Here is a 24580-nt window from a genome sequence, read left to right as displayed (position 1 = left end):
CCATCGTTCACATGGTCTGGGGCCTCTGGAATCAGTGGGAGTGGAAGAGCTGTCTAAGCTCTGGGCATGGATGCCATTGTCCCAGGGGGCTGGTGAGGGTGGAGGAAAGGGATTCTGGGCAGGAGTGGAGCAGGGACAGTCCGAGGGATCAGAGGTTAAGGGAGGAGGCCTGTGAAGAGGAAAGGTGCTCAGGCAGTAGCTACTTGCTCGTTCTTTCCTTCTTACCAAAATATCTCTCCAGTCTCTTTTCTGGGTATGGTCAATGGCCCACAGTGATTGACCCATAGTCAGGACCACATATATAGCTGCAGAGGGCTTCTTCCATCTCTCATTGGGAGAAGCAGGGGTGAGGTGGGGAGGGAGGCCAATACGTGCTGCAAATAGGATAGTATAAACCTGGGTGGGAGGCTGAGCTCCCATAGGATGCTAACTGACCCTCACCACTGCCCTGCCCTTTCCTGTGAGGTTGGTATCTCAGCCACATTCTCCCACTGAGCAAGTAAGAGACAGAATGGCCCTCCCCTGCAGAGTGCCAGGCTGAGGCCTGAGCAGTTGGGGTGGACTGTGGATCTGACTAGAAAGCCTGTGACTGCCCTGAAGAATTTGCAGCATCTACTGACACTGGGCCAGCTCATTCCTTACAGTGGCTCTTGATGTTCAGACTGAAGCTGGTCTCCAGCACAGCTGTCATTTCTGCAGCGTACTCCTTCTTCACGTCCATATCAAGAAGGATGGCAGGAATGTTTGCTCGTGTATTTATATAGTTTTGATTGCTTCATTTCCCGTATTTAAATGTTGTTTTGCCTGAAATTTATTTCAGTACATAGCAGAAGTGGAGATTGAAGTCTTGTTTTTGCTTCCAAAATGGTTCCTTGTCCTGGCAACATTTTGGACAGAGCCATCTTTTGCAGTGATTGGAAACGTTGCTTTTTACCCCAGATCGATTTCTAATGGTTGAAGTTGACATTCTGCTGTGTTTCTGACTGGATTTGTAGTTCAGTCCTTTGCAACCAAGTGAAGAACCATTTTTGTGATAGATGGCCATGGGCCATTCAGTCTTAGAAGAGGGGCTGCCCCATGTGGCCAGGCTCTGTGGAGGCCAGGTTCATAGACATGGCTCTGCTTTTACTGGAGAAGCATGTCTTAATAAAGAGGAAGGAATCACAGTGATAGAGACTAAACAAATACTGGGACGAGGGGAGGTATTACACTTTCGGGGGCACTTCTGCTGGTGCATGGCACTTGTGCTTGGTGGGTGGTGATAGTGACATGATGGAAACCACCATCACATCCCCTTACTGCAGCAAAACTTGGGTTCATATGAGAGTGGGAAAAGAACATCTGGGGAGCTCTAGTTGTAGGACTGTATCCTTTCCCACTATTAGCACATATGTTCTGCCGTGAAAGTCTGTGGAAGGTGGGAAGGATGCTGACAGTCTGCCTCTGTGATAGACTTTTAAAAAGGCTTCCACCACTGGAGCATTGCTTTCACCTGTGCGTGCTTGTTACCTGCCATTTTAATGTTGCTATAAATATAGGGGCCCCTCCACGAGGCTGGAAATGCAGAGTGTGGGCCAGGCAAGGGTCATGCCAGGATGATGGCATGGGTCACACCATGGACTGCCCTGTTTTTCACAGGCAGCTTCAGCACTGGGATTGGAGGCCTGCATGGTGAGCTGCAGGGCGAGTGTTCCTGTGGCTACTGAAAGCAGTTTCTACTGGATGAGAGTTCACACGTGGTTCTGGGAAACAGCTCTTCTCTAAATTCAGCTGCCAAATAGGAGTGGCAGTATTTGGGTACTCCTTTTTGGTTCCAAAAAGCCAGAATCTAGACATCTGCTCAGATTCTTCTAGGTGGGACATTGGTGACCAGCCTAGTTAGCCATGTTGCCCATTGATGATGGTGCTTGCCACTTGGGAAAATGCATTTATCTATTCTGCTCTAGGGCACAGAGCATTTTCAAAAATTCCCTCATCTTTCAAGGTCAAGGTTTTCAGGAGCTTAGAAAATAAATCCCCACACCTCCTGCAGATTTGCCCAGCATAAATGCCTGGACCTGTGAATGTCTCTGCTACTGTGTTTCTACTTTTCAGTCTCCTGCTGTTGAAAGACAGTGATAATTACCAATAACACCTGTTAAATGTTACCATGTGCTGGGCAGTATTCTAAGCACCTCATATTTGTAAGGCTCATTTAATCCTTACAGCACTTCTATGTGAAAGAGACTGGATTTGTTTGTTTTTGTTTTCAAGAGAGAGTCTAATGAGCCCAGGCTGTCCTCAAACTCCCTTTGTAGCCAGACCTGGCCTTGAACTCCAGATCCTCCTGCCTCTACTTCCCAAGTGGAGAGTTCACAGGCATGTGCTACCATGCCTGATGAGATAGAGACTTAAGATTCCATTTTATCCCTAAGGTTACTCAGGTGTGGACTGGGTTTGAAGCCAGGATCTGGCTGCAGAGACTACAAACTGTAAATGCTGAAGCAGAAAAGGTACTCCGTGCTTACTGCCAGCCATCCTGTGGGAAATGAGGCACATCTATACTTTGCAAAGGCAGAAACCTGTTGAGGATACCCCAGGACTTGTGGCTGAGCTGGGTTTAGCCTCAGCTGCTCACTCCAGAGCCTGTCAGTAGCAACTTGTCATGGATTCTCTGTCACTGGAATGGAAGCTGCTAGAATCTCCATTCAGTTTTCCTCTTGCCCTTTATATCCACATGCCAGGACAATTTCTACCATCCTCAGTGGTGGAGAAGGCTTGGAAGGTACTGGGAATCCAGATGGGACTGTCACAGTCTGTTTCCTGCTCTGGACTATTGATTACCCTCAACAGGAGGTTGTGAGACTAGATACAAGGCTTTCATTGCAGCTACATAGAAAGTGCTCACTCCACGAGCAGCTGCTGACTTTGTCATTGGATTTATGTATTTACTATTTATTCATTTATAGTTAGCATACAAAATAATGAGTTTCATTATGCCATCTTCATACATCTGTAATCATTATAATGTGTTCTCCACCCACTGTCCCCCTTTGCCCCCTTGCTGGGTTTGTTCCTCCTCTGGAATATTCCTGCCCTCTGCTTTTGTGTTACATATAATCTGTAACCCTCCTGCTCCTTTCTTCCCTCTCCCTTTAGACATCTTCCTCTTTTCCTCTTCTCTCACAGGTGTCTTTCTACCTCCATGATACACACACACACACACACACACACACACACACACACATGAATCTAGGTTCTGCATATAAGAGGAAATGTGACATTTGTCTTTTGGAGTCTTTACCATTGGTTTAGAAATGTGGAAGTTAGGGGCTGGAGAGATGGCTCAGCGGTTAAGAACACTGGCTGTTCTTGCAAAAGACTCAGGTTCGAATCCCAGCACCCACATGACAGCTAACAACTGTCCGTAACTCCAGTTCTAGGGGATCTGACAGTGTCTTCTGTTCTCTACGGGCTTTGCACGACATGGGTGCACTTACTTACATGCAGGCATTACATGCATACACATAAAAATAATTTAAAAAAAAGTGTGGAAGTTAGGTCAGAATGGCCTCCCTGGGACATTCACTTTCCTGGAATTCAAATCCAAGCACCTTCAGTCAATGTGAAGGAATGCTGGAAACACCAAGATGTATAACATGTAATATCATATCTTCAGTGTGCTGTATGCACACGGGGAAAACCAAGGTGACGAATGTTGCGTACCTGTAATGCACTGCAGGGGTAGGGGAGTCAGAAAGGGCTTCTCAGAAGAGGTGCATCTTCTTCAGGGCCTAGATAGATTAGTTGGGTTTTTATCAGACTGTAAGTAGGTGGTTGACCATGAGGAAAGATGTATTCTGGCCAGGAAATCCATGAACTATCATCTGTTGGCCTTTCATCTTAGAGAAGAGGGTCTCTGCGGGCAGGACTGCATCAGAATCATCTGGAAGGTCCCCCAGGAGGCCACTGCAGCAGACATGGCTGTTATTGTGACTGAGCTAGGGAAGGAGGTTGGACGGTGTTCAGGCGGCTACAGGATGACAGACACAAATGGCCGGATCATGTTCATGAGATGAGCTCTTCCTTCTGAGAGGGGCAGAGCTGAGGGAATGAGGGCCTGTCAGTGTGACAGCTTGACCTGCCCAGTCCAGGGCACTCCTAACAGAGTACACTGGTGCTGCTGGTGCCCGCACTGTCATCTGTTGCACTCTGGTCCCACTTGGGTCCAGAACAAGCACTTCATGAGTGTTAAGCAGATGTGTCACTGCAGAGTGGAGAGAAGGGTGGGCAGGGCTGCCTGGCAAACAGTGCAGGTTCTTGTATTATAAGATTCTGCCTCTTCTAGACCCAGATCTGTGAGCCATTCCTTGTGACTGTGAGTGATCCTTTGCTTCATGTGTGGTTCAGGCTAGCTGAGAACTCCAGTGGAGGAAGAGAGCCCCTAAGGAAAACCCAGAGCCCACGCAGGCCCTGGAGTCAAGGAGCAGCTGAGCCTGTGTCTGCAGTGCCCTGCAGTGCTTGCCTGGCTGGCCTGAAGATCAGAGCTCAGAAGGTTTTTATCCTGCCACGGGGTCAGATCCCTTGCTTTGTTTTCCCTCTGTAGATTGATCAGAGTACAATTATAATTCGTAGCAGCATGGTAAGTTCTCAGCTGTAGTCTTTCCTGCTGCAGCCTGTGAAGATACTGCCTCCCAGAGACTCCCGTCTTACTCTTCCTTTACAGGCTCTAGGGAGGTGAGAAGGGTGCTACTGCCCAAGTGTCTGTCTGAAGGAAAGCCTCTAAAGCAAGGCTCAGAGCAAGAACCCTCGTTACTGGGTCAGAATCAGAAGGGAAGATCTTACTCATTTGGTTTCATGTAGGCATGTGATGCTCTCTATTATTTTCCATTAAGAATCTTCCTTGGGAGGCCCCTTCCCCTTGATGAGTTGGGAGCCTGGCTCTTTTCCTTGGGAAGGTACTTGAACCTAGTAGGATTTTAGTAGGGCGGGGGGAAGGAAGGAAGGAAGGAATGAACGAATGAATGAATGAACAAACATGAGCATTGGGTCTTCATAAGTCCAGGAGCGCATGGTCCCATGGGCAGCAGCTCTCTTCTGCTCATTTTCTGTCTTAGGCCGTCTCCTTGGGCCTCCTTGCTTTCACTCAAGGCTGTGTCATGGGCCACAGGCTTAGCACCCTTCCTTCTGTTTCTCAGGGATGCCTCCTCCTCTCATCCCTGATCTTTTGTATTAACCTTTCTTGAAAGGTGTTTTCTAGCTATTTTTCAGTATTGTGAAAAATTTCAAAATTGAGAAAATTGGCCAGGATCATACTCTAATCTTATAATGTGGCACTGGGGACTGAACCCCTCAAAACCCGTGTTGTGTCCTTATCACACATGGACAAATGGTAGGTAGTTCTGGACCTTGTCACAGATGACTACTAGCTGTGTGATTTGGGCTCCAAGCTTTCTAGCAGCCACATTAAGAGGGAACTTGAATAAAGGAAACAGACAGAACAAGACTGGCTCTCCAGAGAAGCAGACATTCCGGATCTGGAGATCAGCTAGGATCTGGCAATGCCTTCAACATGTGCTCAGTGCCAACAGTTAAGCTTGATGTAGACAGGAAGTGCGGATGCATATTCAGTACAAAGGTGTGGCTTCCTACTCATGAATGCTTTCCTGTGTGGAAGGTGTCAGAAAAGTAGCTCCATGATTAAGTGTGCACTGTGTACTGAACACACCCCCTTGTCAGCTGTGTACTAACCAAGAAGGCAGTGTAGGAAAGCCAGATGTTTTACTAACCTTGACTAACTACTTCTATGCTAGTATGGAGCTGGGTGCCACTTCATCTGCTGTCTCAGTTGATAAACAGCTGTAATAGGCAACGCATCACTGTTCCTAAGTAATGTTGTTCAGGGGCAGAGACTTGGAAAAGCACTTAAAAGTTGCAAACTGTGGGCTGGAGAGATGGCTCAGCAGTTAAGAACACTGGTTGTTCTTGCAGAAGACCTGGGTTCTAATGCCAGCACCCACATCACAGCTGTCAGCTGTCCGTAACTCCAGTTCCAGGGCATCCGATGGCCTCTTCTGTCCTCTGCGGGCATTGCATGACATGGGTGCACTTACTTACATGTAGGCAATACACACATATACATAAAATAAAAATAATAAATAAAATATTAATGCAAACTGCATGTGGAAGCTGGCCCCCAACATACACATTTGTTCTCATCCTTCCCTGCCCTTCTGTTTGACGTGGTGGCTGAAAGTCACAGCTAAGCCCATTGAATCTCAGAGGCTGTAAAGGAGCAATTTTTGCAAGGGAAGAGGGAAGTTACCTAGACAAGCTCCTTCATGATATGCACCACAGAGGTGAGGGGACAGTGTAGCGGGGATCATCTGCCAATTAATGCTGCCTTTGCTTTCCTCCTTCAGATGAACTACGTCAAGCCATCGTAGCCATGATGAACAGGAAGGATGAGCTGGAAGAAGAGAACAGGTACCATGACCTTCAGGGTGGAGGGATGGTCTCTTGCCCTGACATTCTTCTCCTGATCACAAAGAGAATGTAACAGATGAAGAAAATTGTGCTTTGCTGGCAAAACTCTGACTGGCGATTTCTCAGTTTTTGTCTGGAATGGGCCGCTCCAGTCGATTTGCTGTGGTTTGCAAATAAGCAAGGCATGGGATCCAACAATAGTGGTATCATCTTATGACAGAGAGAATGTGGAGGGATGGTCTTGGATTCTTTTTTAAACCAGTCTTCACTGACATAAAACTCGTACCCTCTAGCTCACCTATTCAAAGTGTACAATTCATTGATTTTTACTGTATTCTCAGACACTTGCAGCCATCACCAGGGTCAATTTCATAACATTTTTATCATATCAAGAGCAAACCCTATGCCCCTTCCAAATACTTCCTTACCTGTAAAGCAGTGTTTAAGTGAGCATCAGTTGAAGACCTGTGTGTTCCTGGCAATCCAGCATCTACCTGAATAAAGGATGCTTAGGACAAGATGACACTTGGATTCTTTAGAAAGTAGACAATGAAAAGCAGTTTTATTAATATTTTCTTCCCTATTAACACTCATACTAGTTACTACCAGTGTTGATCATACTGGGACTATGCTAGTGTCTGAAGTTCTGTGTCTGGCTTTTCCTGAGCCAGTGTCTTGAGACTGATCAGTGGTGGGCTAGGCTGTGATTATTCACATAGGCCTCTGGGTACCAGTAGGCTGCCTCACTCGAGGAGGTGGTGGGGAACATAGGTCTCGGCACATGTGTGTATGTGTTCAGGTCACCCTCTTGTTCCTTTACTGAGAGCTGAAATGAAAGGTCCATGGTGACATCCATTCACAGTGCTCTTTTAGACCTTATTTTGGGTCCAACTTGACAAGCTCCTTCCTCATCTTTTATGGAAACACACAAAGGCAAGCAAGAATAATTTCTAAAACAAAAGAGGATGTTTTTAGGAGTCTTTAGACAGTATCATTTCCCAGCTAAAATATACTTTTAACAAAGGGCGTCCAGCCACCGCAGGGTTTCGTCCCTGCTCCAGCTGGAGTATTATCTTGGAGGAAGCATGGGCTTTGTCTTACCTTGTGAAGAATGACAGGCACTGTCTGTTGATTTCTTTTCCTTCCTAGACATATCCCCTCCCTTGATATGTTTATGTCGGGGTGTCACAGGCTCCAGAAGGAGAATCTTCTCCAACCTTCTAGGGATATATGTCTTAGAGAGCTCAGTGACAGTGGGGTAGTGGTGGGGCCAGGTGTCTCTGATGCAGTCTGATGTCCATGGCAGGTGTCTTCTGGATTTTGTCAGTAGATACACCACAGCTGGTTTTCTAGAAACAACGATTCATGTATAGTGGTTGGTAGGACCATGTTCATCTCACTTCAAGGTGGTAACTTGCGATGCTTCTAGAACTGTCCTTTTCTGGAGACAAGTGATGCCATGTATGCAAATGAACATGCTTTATAATTGAAAATATTCAGGACTATAAGAGACTAGCTATGCTATATCTAATGTTTAGTTCTGTACAATGCCATATGTGCTTGTTTAGTCTGGAATGGTGAGGGCCACGGGCTCATGGTGTGTTCTGTGGGCAGTGGTAGGAGCAGGACCAGACATCTGTCATAGAGTCTGAGTAAGTAGTCTGTTTTCCTGCTATAGACGATTCTTTTGGCTCTTCTGACATCCTTCCCTTTGTGCTTTCTTACCCATTGTGGATATGGTAGAACTCAGTTTAACATCTTTGAATGGGATGTCTTTAGGAGCACTTTCTTGGTGTTTGCTCAGCTACGTGTTTTTCCTTGATCTGAACTGTCACAGGGAAGAAGGACCCAGAGCCTGGCCACAGGTGACTGACTGCCCTGGGGCTCACGGCAGTTCTGGCTCTTAGGCTCTTGGCCAGTGTTTGCTGTCTGCTTACGTCAGCTTATATGAGATAGAATTGGACTGTGGTTTGTACAGAGCCTTGTGGGCAATGAAGGGACTTGACTTAGGTAAAGAACTGTATTGTGAGCTGGATGAAGAGCCTCTTGACAGTGGAACCCTCTCTTCCAGGTCACTGCGGAATCTCCTAGATGGTGAAATGGAACACTCGGCTGCACTCCGGCAAGAGGTGGACACCTTGAAAAAGAAGGTGGCTGAGCAGCAGGAAAGACACACCATGAAGGTCCAGGCGCTGGCAAGGTAGGAGGGCAAGGGACAGAGCCAGCAAGTGCAGGCATATTTCCCCACATCTTTCTGTTTGGTTTTGAGGAAAGGTCTCACTATGTAGCCCAGGTAGGCTTTGAACTTAGTCCTCCTGCCTTGGCTTCCTGAGTGCTGGGATTACAGGCATGTGCCACCCCACCATTTTTAATTTATGTGCATAGTGTTATACCTGAATGTATGTAAGTGCATCTGTGTCATGCAGTGCCTGTGGAGGACAGAAGAAGGCATTGGATCCCCTGGAACTGGAATTACAGATGGTTGTTAGCTGCCATGTGGGTGCTGGGATTTGAACCTGGGTTTTCTTCAAGAGCAGCCATTGCTTTTAACCACTGAGCCATCTCTCTAGCCCCATCACCCATACTTTCAATTAACAAAAAGGGAGGACAAAGGAAATGAAATTTATGTATTTTAATTTTCCTGTTTCTTTGAATGACTGATATGTGCATATGGTTCAAAATACAGAAGGTTAACTGATACGCATGCCTTCTTTTGGCCTGGCATCCAGTTCGTTCCCTGGAGGCATCAGTATGACCAAGTCTGGAGATGCTTTATGTGCATATAGCAGATGCATGTGCTTGTGCTTTTTCCTTTCCATCTTGTGCACACTGCTCACATTGCGTCCTAGGGAGGCTGCCATGTCAGTGTATGTGTGACTGCTATCCTCTTTCTAGTAGCTCCTGATGTGTCCTGGTTGGACTAAACCAGAATTGGTTTAATCAGCCTGCTAGTGGCTGGACATTATGGGTGTTTGCAGTCCTTTGTGACTACTGATAACATCCCAGCCCCATATCCCAGGCTCTTGTCAGTGTGTTCCCGTGTGAGTGTGTTCCCACGTGAGTACGTTCTCATGTGAGTGTGTTTCCTGGAAGTGTTCATGGAAGGGGATCTGCTATCAAGGTAAAGGGCATGTGCAGGCCCTGTGTATCACAGATTCTGGGCCGTGTAGACCACACAACATTGTGAGAGACTGTGTTGCTCCCAGCCATGCTTAATGGGCAGGAGCCAGGTTTTGGATCTCCTCATATCATGGGAGAAGAATGAGGCTGGCAGGTTATATTTTATTTGTGTTTCTCTAATTAATTACAAGTATGACTGAGCCTATTTTTATTTTTATTTAAGAGTGAGTAGATGATTCTTTTGTCCTCTTCTGACATTAATTCATTAATAAGGTGGGCGTGCTGCCGTGTACCTTTAATCCCAATGCTCGGGAAGCAGAGGCAGGTGGATCTTTGTGAGATTGAGGGCAGCTTGATCTATACAGTGAGTTCCAGACCAGCTGTGGCTTCAAGCCCTGTCTCAAAACAGACAAACAAAACAAAAAACCAAAAGGAGCAACCCCAAAAGAGCCATTAATTTTTTTCTGTTGTGTTGTTTATATCTTATTAAACTGTGATGAATTAAAAAAATTCCAACTCCTATCAAAACACTCAGTTTTTAAACTGAATTTGTTGACCTGTAAATATACTTTTATATACCACACTTATAATTGTTGCCTCATCACTTTTGTTTGACCTGCTCTCTCCGTTTCCCACTCCAAAAGCAGTTTTGAGGTAAACCATTCTTGTATATCTGAGTGTGGTATTTCATTGAATTAATATAGCATATTAAATTGACCACACTAATTGGTTGCTAATGTGGTCAATTTAACATTTGGGCTGCTTCCAATTAGGTGAGATAATCAGTTCATTGATTGTATTAGTTACTTGTCTCATTACTGTGACGGAATATCTGACAGAATCCACTTAAGGAATGCCTTATTTTGGCTCATGGTTTCAGGGTTTTTGGTTCATCATGGCTGGAAAGGCATGGTGGTGGAATGATGAGGCAGCTGCCTGCATCACAGCAGCAGACAGGAAGCAGGCATCATCTTCAGAACCCTCCCCTAGCAGCTCATGTCTGCTTTCTAGGCCTTGTGTCCCAAAGGTTCCACTACTTTCCCAAATATAGCCATCATTTGGGGACCAAGTACTGAAACATATGACCCTGTGGGGACATTTCAGACTGGATACTGCTTTTGAATAAAGGCAGGAGAGACAATGTCCTGGGGCTGTGCCAGGCACCCAGAATTAGGAGATTTATATAGCAGCACTTAGTGTTGGTTGCTGGGAGATGATGTGTGTGATCCTCAAGCATCTGTAATCCAATACAGTCACATGACCTTAAATCTAAATTCCATTCCTTGACAGACAAGGTGGCACAGGCCTTTAATCCCAGCGCTCCGGAGGCAGGAGGAGGTGGATCTCTGAGATTGAGGCCATCCTGGTCTACATAGTGAGTTTCAAGTCAGCTGGGACTACAGGGAGACCCTGTCTCAAAAAGATAAAAAAAAAAAAAAAATTTCCGTTTCTTGAACTTCTCTCTCCTTTGTATCCTAACACGTATCTCCATAGCATCAGAGCTGGGTCAGTGGTGCTCATAAGCAGTCATTGGTGCCTAATTGGGCATGTCCTCACCCAGCTCCATCTTACCTGACCTTACTGGTGTAAGTAATTGTAATTGTATCTGATGTAATTGTATTTGATGTTGACTCTGCAGTCTTCAGAGACACTGACTCTGAACACCAGGGATGGGAGACTATAGCCCCTTTATTTTTCTGGCTTGTGTTAAGTGTCAGCTTAGCTTTGAGCCCTGGCTCCATTAACTTGCAATTGTGTGTTTCTGGATGAGTTGCTCAGCTTTTGCCAGTATGTGTTTCCTCATCTGTGTAAAAGGCGATGGTCTTATGTACCGAGTGGGCAGAGAAGGAATGGTACGGGTGCTTGAGACACTGGGCAAGCACAGACTATTGTGCACATATTTCATAGTGAGTGCATTTTAGCATATGACAATCCTAGGGAAATTTTTGTTCCACAGTGAGGTAGGGAAATCACAGTTTTATAATTTCCAGCCTCCCCATTTAAGCATAAGTACCTGAGAATTTGAGGTGCCTGGAAGTTGGCAGTCTCTGGGTTTGGAAAGTGGAAGAAGGCACATGGAACAGCCAGCCACGTGAGCTCACTTGTGCCAGCCATCAGAAGGTCCTTCTTGCTTCTGGCCATAGAAGGGGCAGCTGTCCACGTTGGTGGACAGTGGACTTGCTTAGGCACTTGTTGCTTGGGGCCAAGGCTGATGTGTCACAGTCACACTGGGGCAGTGACATGTCATAGGCTGAGGCCTGTGTGTGTGCTGCACCTGCCCTCTTCTCAGATCTACCCAGGCTTCGGTGGCAGATTTGATAATGCAGGTGGCTTGGTGGTTTAGTGTACAGGCTTTGGCACTGGACTTGGGAATCAGAGTGTGTCTCTGTTCTTGCTAGCTGTGTGACCTTGGGTGAATTTTTAATCTCTCTTTCAGTTTTCTTAGTTATAAAATGGGGAAAAGAAAACAACTTCAATGAATTATTACATGAATAAAATGAGAGACTATTTATTGGTTCAAAAAATACGCTTCAAAGTGCATCATTTTTCATTACTTAAGATTACTATAAGCCTTGCTAATCAGAAGGTATATTCTAATAGCAGCAATGCAGGAAGAATGAAAAGCTAGGCTTTATCAGGCTCAGAAAAGTGAAGTTTATGTTCTTAGTATCCTACTGAGTGTGTTTGTATACACATGTTTTATTGGCCTTGGGTACATGGTTGTAAAACTGAAACATCACTGAGCAGATTTAGCATTTGATTATCCATCCTTTTTGCTCAAAATTAATGGCTTTCCCTTCATCTGTTGTGGTTCAACAAAGGCCAAGGTTGTGTAACTGGCACAGTGTTTTTGTGGCCCCCAGCCACTGCTCACTCCTGGCGGGTGGCATTATAATCAGGTGCAGTTAAAGCTGTGTAAGTCACAGCCCTCTAAATAATTGATTGACTTGCTTCCTGCTGAATTAAGAAAGCTCCAGCTAGGAGACAGATGTTAAAAAAAGGAGACATAAATTTACATGAGGAGAAGTCCCTTTGAGGGAAGTGTCTTCCTTCCTCTTTGGTCCTGCTCTAACAGGACACCACAGACTAGCTAATGTGTAATGGACAGAAATTAATTTGGCTCATAGTTCTGGAAGCTGGGAAGGCTAGGGTTGAGGTGCTGTACCTGGTGGGGTACAGAGCATGGTAGAAGGTATCGTGTTGGGGAGAACTTGAGAGGGAAGAGGCAGCTGATCTGCTTTGAAGTTAATGGTGTTCATCCATTGATAGGGGTAGAGTCCTCATAACATGATCAGTCCTTGGTATCTACCTCTCCACATTGCTGCATGGGGAGTTACATTTCCAACCCTTGAACTTGGGGTGACAGGTCCAACCAAAGAAGCTGCATATAAAGACAGTTATTAGGCTGCAGAGGAGACATTTTCTGTTTCTGCTTTTTGTATTAGTTATCTCTTGCTGTGTGACACTTATCTCCAAACTTGGTTGCCTGAAGCAAGTGTTTATAATTCTCCATGACTTCTGTGGATCTAGGGCTTTGAGAATGGGTGAGGGTCTTTCAGGAGGTGGAGGTTGAGCTGCTGACTAGAGTCAGTGTCACCTGAAGGCTTGACTGGGACTGGAGGGTCACTTTCATGCATGTGGCTGTTGACAAGAGGCCTTGGGTTTCTGCTGCTAGGGCCTCCATAGGGCTGTGTGGCAGGTGGCTTCTGTAGAGAGAACACCCCCCCCCCCCCCCCCCGGGGGGGGCGGCGGCTGGGTTCTTTTAAATAACTGGTCACAACCCTACTTTCTCCTGTTACCTACTACCAGCTCTCAAAGTTCAGTGCCTCAGTTCCAGAACAGCAGAAGGGATTGCAAGCTCAGGGCGAGCCACCCAGGAGGCTGAGACGGCAGCTCCGCCCCCGGGCCCTGAGCTCCGCCCATCTCCCCCCCCCCCCCCCCCCCCCCCCGCCCAAGGGGGAGGCCGCTAGGTTTCTGTAACATCATGCTTACACACAGTCCTTGCTGCTGTATTCTGTGGTTACACAGATCGGCCATGGGTGTGACTAGCAGGAGCAGGCGTTGGTGGGTCCATCTTAAAGGCTGCCCACCATGTTCACAAGGCTTCAGCTTCTTCCTGGGGCTACATGGTCTTCCTGAAAAGCAGAGCAAACAGGATGTCAGTATTGCTCTGGAAAGCAGTGATTCTTAAGGTATTATGTCACATGACTATGGATGCTGGGGAGTTCCATGACCTCTCTCATCTGCAAGTGGAGACCCAAGAAGCCGCCAGTGTAATTTGAAGGCCTTGGAGCTGTTGGTGTTGATCTAGACTGACAACCAGGAGCCCTGAGGGCAGGAAATGACCTTTTCCGGGCTCAAGCCATCAGGCAGGAAGAACCTTCCCCTTCCCTTGTTTTTTTTGTTCTGTTTTGGCCCTCAGTGAAAGGATGCCCCAGTGCACTGGTAAGGGTGGAATGCTCTGCCCTGTCCACTTCTCTCTCTGAGAAACACCTTCTCACATTTACAGAGATGATGCTTAGGTATCTGGACATTTGTAACCTAGTCAGATGAACCCTCATAATTCTGTCATCTTCTCTGTGGTTCTTTCTGTCAGGTTGCTCATGTGGGCTGATGCAATGGATCCCATTGCTGCCCATCCTGGTCCTCTAGAGGTGGCTGATCCAGGCCTGGAGAGTCAGCTGCCCCATCCTTAGGGCATCAAGATGGGGTCTAGGAAAGGTGTGTAGCCAGCTGATGTGCTAAGAGCAAGGCATAGCATTCCTGAGAGGACATGAGGAATTGCTGGAGGGAGGGGAAGTCAGCATTTTCTGACAGTGTTATATGAGCTTCTGGGTCCAGCCTTTCCTGAAGCCAGTTTTCATCTGGCATTTTCTGTTACTTGACCTGGCTACTGGATGATTTTTCTCTCGGTTATTGCCACAAGTTCTAACTAAGGGTTCCTGTGTGTATGTTAGGGCATGGAACAGGTTGTGTTTTCTCTGAGCCTAAGGAGATCCATCCCCTTAACCTGCTAGGTTTCTGAAAGAACTTCACCAAAGGGTTGGGACAGTATTCTTGAAGACAAACCCCACAGTGTTGCTTAGGATGCTGCTTCCTATGTCCTCTGTAGGACCAGCCTTGCCAGACCCTCTTCCTCTCCCAGCCTCTGGTTCTTCTCTTGAAGAGTTTACTGAAGCAGTACATAGTACTACATCCTCCTGACATTAGGTGGTGTCCTCCAGCTGTATCTGGCTCAGTGGAGGATGCACTCAGGGCAGGGACTCTGCTCCTGACACTGCCATTTTGCCTGTAACTTCACTGATTTGTTCCCAAGTGATGTCATTGTTCTTTGGCAGGAGAATCCACATCAGACAAAACCCAAAGTTTTGTTGCTATGGCAGGGAAAGAGAACAGGTCTCTTTCTTCAGGTATTGTTGGACCTGAATGCTCTGGTGATATCAGCAGCTCCCTCCATGACCCTCACAGCTGCGCAGTTTCCGCTGTAGGTACCTCGTAGGCTTTCCACACCTCGGGGTGTCCAGTAGCAATAGCCTTTTGCAGAGCCCAAGGGGAAAAGGGCCATGTGTAACACTCAGGAAAGCATCCTCACTGGTGCTCTGTGTAGGGGAGGGAGTAGGCGACCATGACCGATAGCCCCACCAGGTCCCTGAGGCAGGCAGGTAGGTGTGCCTGGCGACTTCCTCCCTGATTGGGATTGTTGGGAAGATGTGCTCTAATGCTTCTGTTAGTTTCTTTCCTTAAAAAATGTTTTACTTATTTTATGTGTATTGAACGTATTGTCTACGTGTATATAAGTACACCTGTGTTGTGCAATGTCCATGGAGGTCAGAAGATAGCATTGAATTCCCCTAGAACTGGAGTTATGGATGATTACCATTTGGGTACTGGGAATTGAACACACATCCTCTGCAAGGACAGCCAGTGCTCTTCACGGCTGAGCCATATGGCCCTAGTCAATTTCTTTTGTCATTGTTTTGTTCAAGTATCTGATGAGAAGTACCTTGTGGGAGGAAGGGTTTGTTTTGGCTTACAGTTTGAGGGTACAATCCATCATGGTGGGGAAGACATGGTGGCAGGCAGGTTCATGGTGGCAGGTGGTTTCATGGTGTTGGGAATGTAAGACTGGGACATCTCATATCTCAGTAGAACAGGAAGTGGGACCAAGCTATAAACCCTAAACTCTCCTTCATCCACTTTCTCCTATGAGGCCCCACCCACTGTTCCACAACTTCCAAAACAGCACTGTCAGCTGGGCAGTAAACTCATGAGCCTGGGGGGATTATTTTGCATCCAGATAAGATAGTTATGTCTTCCAGAGTTCAGCACACATGCAGGCCCTTCATGGCTCAGCCTGTTACCTCCTCGTTAGCTGGTGCCTTGCTCTGAATGCTGGGGCCAAGCCAGGTCTCACGGGTCTTCCCCTTGTCCAGCTTTCCCCTACTCTGAGCATCCTGGAGCCTTTGGCAATGGCCTTCATTTGACCTCCAACTCCCTGTGGTGTTACTTTTCAAGCCCTGCCACCTAGTATGTATCCTCTTGTTTATTGTCACTGTCCAGCTGCTGGCCAAGGGGATCTGCCCCACAGTGTCCACATGTGAGAGTGAGACCTATCTGGCATGGCCTTTACAAAAAGAATGGGCCAAGGACCTGAGAGCCCTGCTCAGATGTTCTGTCCAGCACCCATGGGAGAGCTTTATTGGCTTTCAATGAAAACTTTAAATCTCACTTTCTGCCAGAAAGCTCAACCTCTTCCTTTTTCTTTTGGTAAGTTACTGGAGAAATATGAAGACTCCCTCTGTGAAGAAGACAGTGTATTTTTTTAGTGTCTATCTCTAGACACTGATTATGTCTGTATCATGAGGCAAGTGGACAGACCTGAGAAGGGTAGACACAGGACACTGACCTGAATTCTGAGCCTGTCCTTGGTTAGGGATAGCTTTAGAACCAAGAGTCTGTGCCTCTTGGTTGTCATCTCCCCAATTTGAACACTTACTCTGATAAGAAAAGCTGACAGGTTTTATCCTGGGATTTTGCTTAAGGATTCTGGAGTCTCTTCCAGGCTCAGTGGGAAAGAGTGCTGCTATTGATTAGCAGTGTCTGCCATGGAAATGAAAGGGTGGTAAGTTGGTTAAGCATGCCAGTAATTTACCATTCCTATGCTAAGGCTTGTGAAATAGTAGCAGCTGCTTAAGATACTGTCCTTAGGGGGCTGGAGAGATGGCTCAGCAGTTAAGAGCACTGGCTGCTCTTGTAGAGAACCTGGGTTAGGTTCCCAGAATCCATATAGCAGTTAACAATCATCTGTAGCTCCAATTCCAGGGGATCCAACCCCTTCTTCTGACCTTTGCAGTCATTGCACAACATAGATATACTTACATACATGCAGGCAAAACACTCATACACATAAGATACAAATAAATAAATAAATAAATTTTAAAAGATGATATCCTTAGGCCAAGATGGCAGTATTAGTTTAGCCAGGGATGTGTCTCAGTGTTGGAAAGCTTGCCTAACCATTCATGAGGCCAATGGTTCATCTACCCAGCACAGCAACCAAGAACAAACCCCACAAAACCAAGATGAGAGCTTTTTTTTTTTTTTTAACTTTTACAAAAACTTTATTTGGAATTTCATACATGCATATAAGGTGGTTTGATCAAATCCATGCCTACTCCCTCCCCTCCAACATTCCCCCCTCTGAAGAGGTAACCCTAAAATTTTTTAAGGATTAGATACAAGCTCCCAAATACTTTTGACATTTTTGGCCTTTGGAACAGAGTATGTTGCTAACAGGCCCAAGGACATTTTGACTTTTAGCCAAGAAACTGGCTGCATTTCTTTGGGGTCTTTTTACCCTAACTGTCTAGCCAATTCCTACCTCCTATTCTTATCATGCCATCCTCTGCAGAGGTTACCGAAATTGTCAATAGGGAATAGGGATGCCAACCGCTCTGGCTTCTTCCATGCTGAACAGGGACACAGAGTGAGGCAATTGGTGTACTCCTTCAGTGGGTCTATCTAAAAGATTCCCAAATTGCATAACTCTTGTCTCTAAGGGGAAAAGAAAGTCCTTGAATCATGAATAGGTGATGTGAAGGAGAAGTAAAGGCAAGAGTAATTAGCATTACAAGTTCTAGACAGGGAACTAGAAAAACGTCTGAACAGGGCAATTTTCAAATGTTCATATGATAGTCCATTGGAGTTTCTTGGCAAGGGCTTCCAAAAGCATCCCTCCATTGGGTTCTTTCTCATTTTTCTTTTGTCCTCCAAGGCTGGACTAGTTGGCTGAGAAGAGTGGCTGGTGACCCTCAGGTGAAGGTCCAGTGACCCTGCTTGACTCCTTTAATGAATGAGCACAACCGTCAACAAGCCCAATTTGACTGTGTTTAGTGATCAGGCTCAGCCGAAGTCATGATGATGGTAGTTATTTCATGCAGAAGGAACTGCTGAATAGCATCATCTTATTAAAAGGACCTGGAATTTAAAAGGATTTGGTGCTAGGAGCCACATATGAGGGACAACATACATCGTTTGTTTTTCTGAGTCTGTTACTTCACTTAGTATAACAGTTTCTAGATCCATCCGTTCACCTGCAAATTTCATTATTTTATCTTTACTGCTGAATAGAATGCCATTGTGTAAATATACCACATTTTTGTTAACCACTTGTCAGTTGAGGGGCCCTTAGGTTTGCTTCCATCTCTTAGCAATTGTGAAAAGAGCAGCAACAAACCTGGTTGTACAAGTGTCTCTACAATAGGATGAGTCCTTTGGGTATATGCCAAGGAATGGTATAACCAGGTCATATGGTAGGTTCATTTTTAGTTTTCTTTTCTTTTTTGGTCTTTTTGAGACAGTGTCTCTCTGTAGCCCCAGCTGTCCTGGAACTCACTATGTAGACCAGGCTGGCCTTGAACTCACAGAGATCCACCTGCCTGTGCCTCCTGAGTGCTGGGATTAAAGGCGTGCACCACCACGCCCAGCCATTCTTAGTTTTTAAAGAGTTCTTCACACTGTTTTCCATAGAGGCTGCATGAGTTAGCAATCCCACCAACAGTGAATGAGCATTCCCCTTTCTCCACATCCTTGCCAGCATTTGGTATCATTTGTTCTCTTGATCCTAGCCTGTCTGATTAGGGTAAGGTGATACCTTAGGGTGGTTTTAATTTGCATTTCCCTAATTATTAGTGATGTTTCTTAGCCATCTTTATTTCTTCCTTTGAGAACTCTCTGTTTAGATCATTAGCCCATCTTTTAATTGGGTCAAGATGAGAGCTTTTATATGAAACTGAAAAGGGGAAAGAATTTGTGCAGTTCTATTTGATAAAAGGAGTGTGTTCCAGCCACACCTAGAATCACAACACTCAAATTCAAGGCCAGGTTAGGCTGCATAGTGAGACTATGTCTGAAACTTTCAATGTAAAGGAAAACAAGCTTTCTCTTTGGCTTAGGGGCAGAAAAAAAGGTCTGGTTTTTACTATGTTGTATTAGTTAACCTGTCACTGTGACCTAAAACATTGCAGAAGAAAGAAAGATTTTGGCTCCTGATTTCAGTGTGTTATGGCAGGAGAATGTGGTACAGCAGAGCAGCTCACAGGATGGTAGCCAGCAAACAGAGAGCAGATTGCTTGTGTTGACCTCCCCATTTCCTTCCTCTGTTTATTTTCTGTGGGTTCCCAGGACTTGGAATGGAGCCACTCACATTCAGGGTAGTTCTTCCCCTCTCATTTATCCTCTGGAGACACACCCACAGGCATAGCCAGGGGTATGCATCACCATATCCCAGGCTGTTCTAAATCCAGTTGAGTTGACTGACTTTACAAGATCATCTCCACACCCAAATATATCACTTAAAGCCAGAACATTCAGAGCCAGGTGTGGTGGTACATGCCTTTAATCCCAGCACTCAGGAGGTAGAGGCAGGCGGATCTCTGAGTTCAAGACCAGCTTGGTCTACATAGCAAGTTCCAAGCCAGCCAGGGCGACATAATGAGGCCCTGTCTCCAAACCAAACCAGCAAGCCATACATAACATTTACTTTTCAGAAAATTTACATTTTCTTTCTTATCTACTTTAGGAAGCTTGTGTTTAGGGACTGAGACTTGGGGAAGAAGAGAGGACTTTTTTTTCTCCTCTAGAGGAAGAGTTGCTGGGGGGGGTCTTCATTGTCCTCAGAACTATTGCTGTAGTGTGTTGGTCATGGCAGGTTTAGCATGTCTCATCTGGTCAAGATAATTCCATCTCCTTCCCAGAGTGATTGTTTCAGGAAACTAGACGTGGTTTGGAAATAGACATGTGACCTAATTCTGCCCATGGAGGTATGACTGGAGGTCTGTGGGATTTTGGAGGGAGATTGTCCTTTGCCCAACGAATGGCTCCCTCCTCTGGGAGACGTGTTATGAGGTGTGAAGGCTTCAGCTGCCTTGGCCGTTGTACTCCTGTTGGGGAAGACAGCCTTAGGGTGAGGGATATGCGGTAGCTGAGGATAGAGAAGGGGGTGAGGGAGCTTAGGATGTCAGTGGGCTGCTGGATCAACCTACTCTTGAAAGCCCCTCTGGACCTTGTAGTTGTGTGGACCAATAAACCCCCATTGTTCTGTAAGTGAATTGAAGTTGGGTTTATCTGTTTTTGCTACTTGCTACAGAAATATATTAGTTATTTTTCTGTTGCTCTGATAAGCTACAAGGGCAGAAGTAACTTAAAGAAGGAAGTTTATTTTGGCTTATGGGTTAAGCCAGAGGGTTAAAACTCCATCATAGTGGGGAGTCATATAGCAAGTGACTGGAGCAAGAAACTAAGAGATAGATCACATCTTCAACTGTAACACAAAGGAAAGAGTGAACCAAAAGTGGGGTGAAGCTATACACTCTCAAAGTCCTTCCTCTAGCAAGGAGCCCCATCCTAAAAGTTCCACAATCTCCTCAAACAGCACCACAGCACCACCAACCAGGGACCAAGACATGAATCTATGGGGGACTTCTCATTCAAACCATCAGAAGAAGGTTCTGCCTGCCATTCCCTGCCTTACCTAAATAAGATCTGTGTTCCTGCTCAGGCACCAGCCTTCCTGAACATAGTTATTACTGGCAGTGGTGGTCTGTGCTGTCACGCATGTCCTTCCATTTAGACCATAAGTTCCATAAGGGAAGGGCTTTACTTTTGTATTGCTTACTTGGTCTTCTAGGCCTCTAACACAATGCCTGACATAGAGTAGATGCTCAGTGATGTTGATTAGGTGAGGGAGGAAAGGGACTGTGGGGCCAGTAATGGTGTCAGTTGGTCCAGGTGTCACTAGTAGTGCCAGCTCTTCCAATACCTTGGTGGCTGTTCTGTGATCACAGTTCAGTCAACTCAAGCTTTAGACCTGCTAGTGACAGCCATCTATCCCAGGACTCTATTCTAGCCACCTTTTGGGAAATGGGGCTTTCTGGAAACCCTTCAACCACCAACTTTAAGCGCTTAAAGTATGTAAGTAGTAAGGGCTGTTATGCAGAGATGACAGAAATCTACCTAACCACCTCTGCAGGATGGTGGAGTGGCTTGGGGTGTCGTGTTCTCCATGTCTTCCCTCTCTTCCCATGTTTAGCTTCATTCTTAGGCTTAATCTCTCATGGTGACCAGAGAACTCCCAGCAGCCTAGGGCTAAGTCTATCCACTTAGCACTTTGGTGATTGAGTTCAAGAAAGTCTTGGATTCATTCCATCTCCCCAATAGGCTTCACTTTGGATGCCAGGCCTGGATTATGTGTTCCTTGGATCCAGTAGGTGGCAACTTTTTCTTACCTGAACTGGATGGAGGGGGGTCCTCTCCTTGATGGGCAGCATCACATTCAGGTTCTTTAGAAATCTCAGAGTGAAGGTACCATGCTATTACTTTGTGCCAACTGCCCTGCAGAGTCAGTAGAGTCTGACTCAGGACTCTGATGGGAGTCAAAAAGTCCCTGTCATGGCTTGCCTTGGTTAGCTACTTATGTCTTATAAACTGTGACCTCTTAGCAACCCTGTTAGTCTGCCTGGCTTTTTTGTTTTTGGGTTTATTTTATTTTATGTGTAAGAGTATTTTACCTGCATGTGTGTAAATGTACCTGTGTCTTGCAGTGTCCATGGAGACCAGAAAAGGATACTGGATCTCGTGGAACTGGGGTTATGCATGATTTGTTAGCTGTCATGTGGGTGCTAGGAACTGAGCCCAGGTCCTCTGGAAGAGCAGCCAGTGCTCTTAACTGCTGAGCCATCTCCCCAACCCACCAAGTTCACCTGTTTTGTCATCTTTGAACTCCATGCTAGCAGACTTGGTGTTCATTTAAAAATGGATTTATGGGGCTAGAGAGATGGCTCAGTGGTTAAGAGCACTGACTGCTCTTGCAGAGGACCTGGGTTTGATTCCCAGCAACTGGCCTTAACTCCAGTTCCAGGGGAATCCGAAGCCCTTTTCTGACCTCCGTGGCATTGCACAACATGGGTGCACTCACATACCTGCAGGCAATACACTTGTACACATAAAATAAAAGTAAAAAAATGGATTTATTTATATATTTTATGTGCATGAGTATATTGCCTGTATTTATGTAAGTGCACCAGTGTCACGCAGTATCCCTGGAGGCCAGAAGAGGATGTTATGTCTTGTGGAACTGAAGTTAAGGATGGTTGTTAGCCACAATGTTAGTGCTGGGAGCCAGACTGAGTCCTCTGCAAGATCAGCCAGTGCTCTTAACTGCTGAACCATCTCTCTAGCCCTTCAGTATTCTTTTTTAAAAATAAACATACCTGGTGATGCTCCCCCAAATATATAGCTAACAATACCATACACATGCAAGTGATTTTAAGGATCTAGTTTAATGCCATACCAGTATCGAGAAAGAGAAATGAAAGCAAAGTCATTTATAATAGAAACAGATTTTGCTGTACATTGAGCAGACACAGCTCTGTTAGACAAGAATTAGCGACATGCTTATACCATGCATGGGCATGGACTTGGCAGAGGGCGGAGGACCAGAAGTGGTTCTTCATAAGCACAGAAAATGAAAAGGAAGCGTGTGGTAGACCCCAGAGGAAAGGTGGGACCTTCAGTGCCTGTGAAATTAGATTTCAGGCTCAGGTTATAAATAAGTCTCTTTCCCAAATGACTGCAGGAGGCTGACCTGCCAGTGTGGACTGCCTCAGCCGTACTCTAGGTGTCACCACTGTGAGGGCCAGACAGGCCCACACGTTTATAATGCACCTCTAGAGAGCAGCACTGTCCCCATGAGAACCCTGCTTCAGCCTTCTACCTTGCTTTGTTCCTCAGGATCATCTGCAAAGGTGCTGCAGGATTCATGTTCAGGAGCCTTCTGGACCTGACACCTCAGTGATCTGTCAAGGTCATACTGTGTGTTCAGCCATCTTGGCTCTGTTGTTTACCCTGCTCCCAAACTACCCAGATCTTATAAGGTGGGACTGGCATGCTGGGCCAAGCATGAGGACAAGGTGCGTGTCAGGGCAGAGGCAAGGTGCCTAGGAAGAGCTGCTTGCCTGCAGTTTGATGCTACCAAAATTCTGCAAGAATGGGTGTTTTATCTTTGTTTATTCATTCCTCAAAGGTCTGCTATTGTGCATTAAGCTTTGACAATAAGAAGTAAACACAACTTGGTTGATTCTGACCTAGGTTCTTAAATTAAGGGGAGGATTACATCACCAAAGACTAACCTTTTGACCCACATGCTCCAGTGCACCTGGCCGCCCTTAGAAGGAAACAGCATGATGATGTAGGACAGGCATGAGCTTGAGTCTTGCTTCTTTTTAATTTAATTTTATTGTTTGTTTTTTTCAAAGCAGAATGTGGGTAGATATCCCAGGCTGGTCTCAAACTCAGTATGTAGCCACGGTTGGCCTTGAACTATCAATCCTCCTGCCTCAGCCTCCCAAGTACTGGGATTACAAGTGTGTCCTGCCATGTACAGCTCAAACTGTTCTTCTTGTGGCCGAGACTAGGGTGTAGTGTGAGGAAAGCGAGGCACCCTGGGCACACAGGTAAGGAAACACTCATTCTCAGGGTTGCGCAGGAACCTCTGTCACTTCTGGATATGGCTCTCAGATGCTACTTTATACCTAATGTTTCTCTTCTAGAAAGTTAGGGTGAAAAAGTCTCATCCTTGTCAATAGTGCGTGAGAAGTGCCAAGCACAGAGTGTGCCCTGCAAAATCTGTGTAGCCAGGCCTGGTAGCCACCATTAGTACTGATTTTGTGGAAGTAAATTATTTACCCATTTCAAGACTGTTGCGTCATTCTCTGGGGTTCATCTAGCCCACTGTTGCTTAGATGTCACTAACTTCCTAATACAGCATTCTCTCTGCTGAACAGCTAAATACATTGCTTAGCCTTGGCTGTACCTTTCAGTCACCAAGGGAAGCTTTTAAAACTGTTATGTCCAGGCGACCTTCCAGACCAATTAGGTTAGATTCTCTGGAGATGAGACACAGTTTCCTTAGGTAATTCCAGTGTGTAGCCAAGGTTGACAACTGGTGCTCAGACCTTAATGTACTGACAGGCACCTGGGGCTCATGGGAGTGTTCCTGTTCTGCCACAGCAAGTCTGAGCTGGTGGTGGCCTTTCTTGAGGGACTCCTGGGGGATGTTGATGCCACTGATGACCCCCACAGGATGTTCAGTGTCCCATTTCAGGAAGTGAAGGTGCTTGGGATTTTTATCTCAGAACCAAACGGAGTCGATTTTTTTGATTTGCTTCTTTCGAAAAACACAAAGTGTGTTGTGATCAGCACTGTTGATGATGTTTGTTATTTTGGCCTAAGATTTTATTTTCAAGTAAACCATAAACAATACATGGGAAAGCTGTTTTCAGTGGTCTGCCTGTGACCTTCCAGCCTATGTCTGGACATGCTTTGCTCACTTAACACTGAGTTGCATGCTCACAGGTTGAAATGCCACAGATGGATTCTGTTGCAGAATTCTTTTTTTTTTTTAATTTTTTTTTGTTTTTTTAATTTTTAAAAATGA

At 45.8% G+C, this 24580-nt stretch overlaps 1 protein-coding gene across 3 annotated transcripts in view; it reads left to right on the top strand.

Annotated features, from left to right (window-relative positions):
* Snx29 (sorting nexin 29) overlaps nt 1–24580 on the top strand; it is a 524875-nt gene that overhangs the window by 153311 nt on the left and 346984 nt on the right. For all 3 annotated transcript variants that reach the window (XM_008829910.3, XM_029562003.1, XM_029562004.1), the window contains 2 exons: nt 6402–6465; nt 8537–8665. In XM_008829910.3, coding sequence (XP_008828132.1) covers nt 6402–6465; nt 8537–8665 — 193 coding nt within the window. The remainder of the gene's footprint in view (nt 1–6401; nt 6466–8536; nt 8666–24580) is intronic.

The sequence above is a fragment of the Nannospalax galili genome, unplaced genomic scaffold (genome assembly GCF_000622305.1).
Source record: "Nannospalax galili isolate Female #2095 unplaced genomic scaffold, S.galili_v1.0 scaffold32, whole genome shotgun sequence".
Lineage (NCBI taxonomy): Eukaryota > Metazoa > Chordata > Mammalia > Rodentia > Spalacidae > Nannospalax > Nannospalax galili.
The sequence above is the reverse complement of the archived record's forward strand: the minus strand, read 5'-3'. Positions and strand labels throughout refer to the sequence as shown.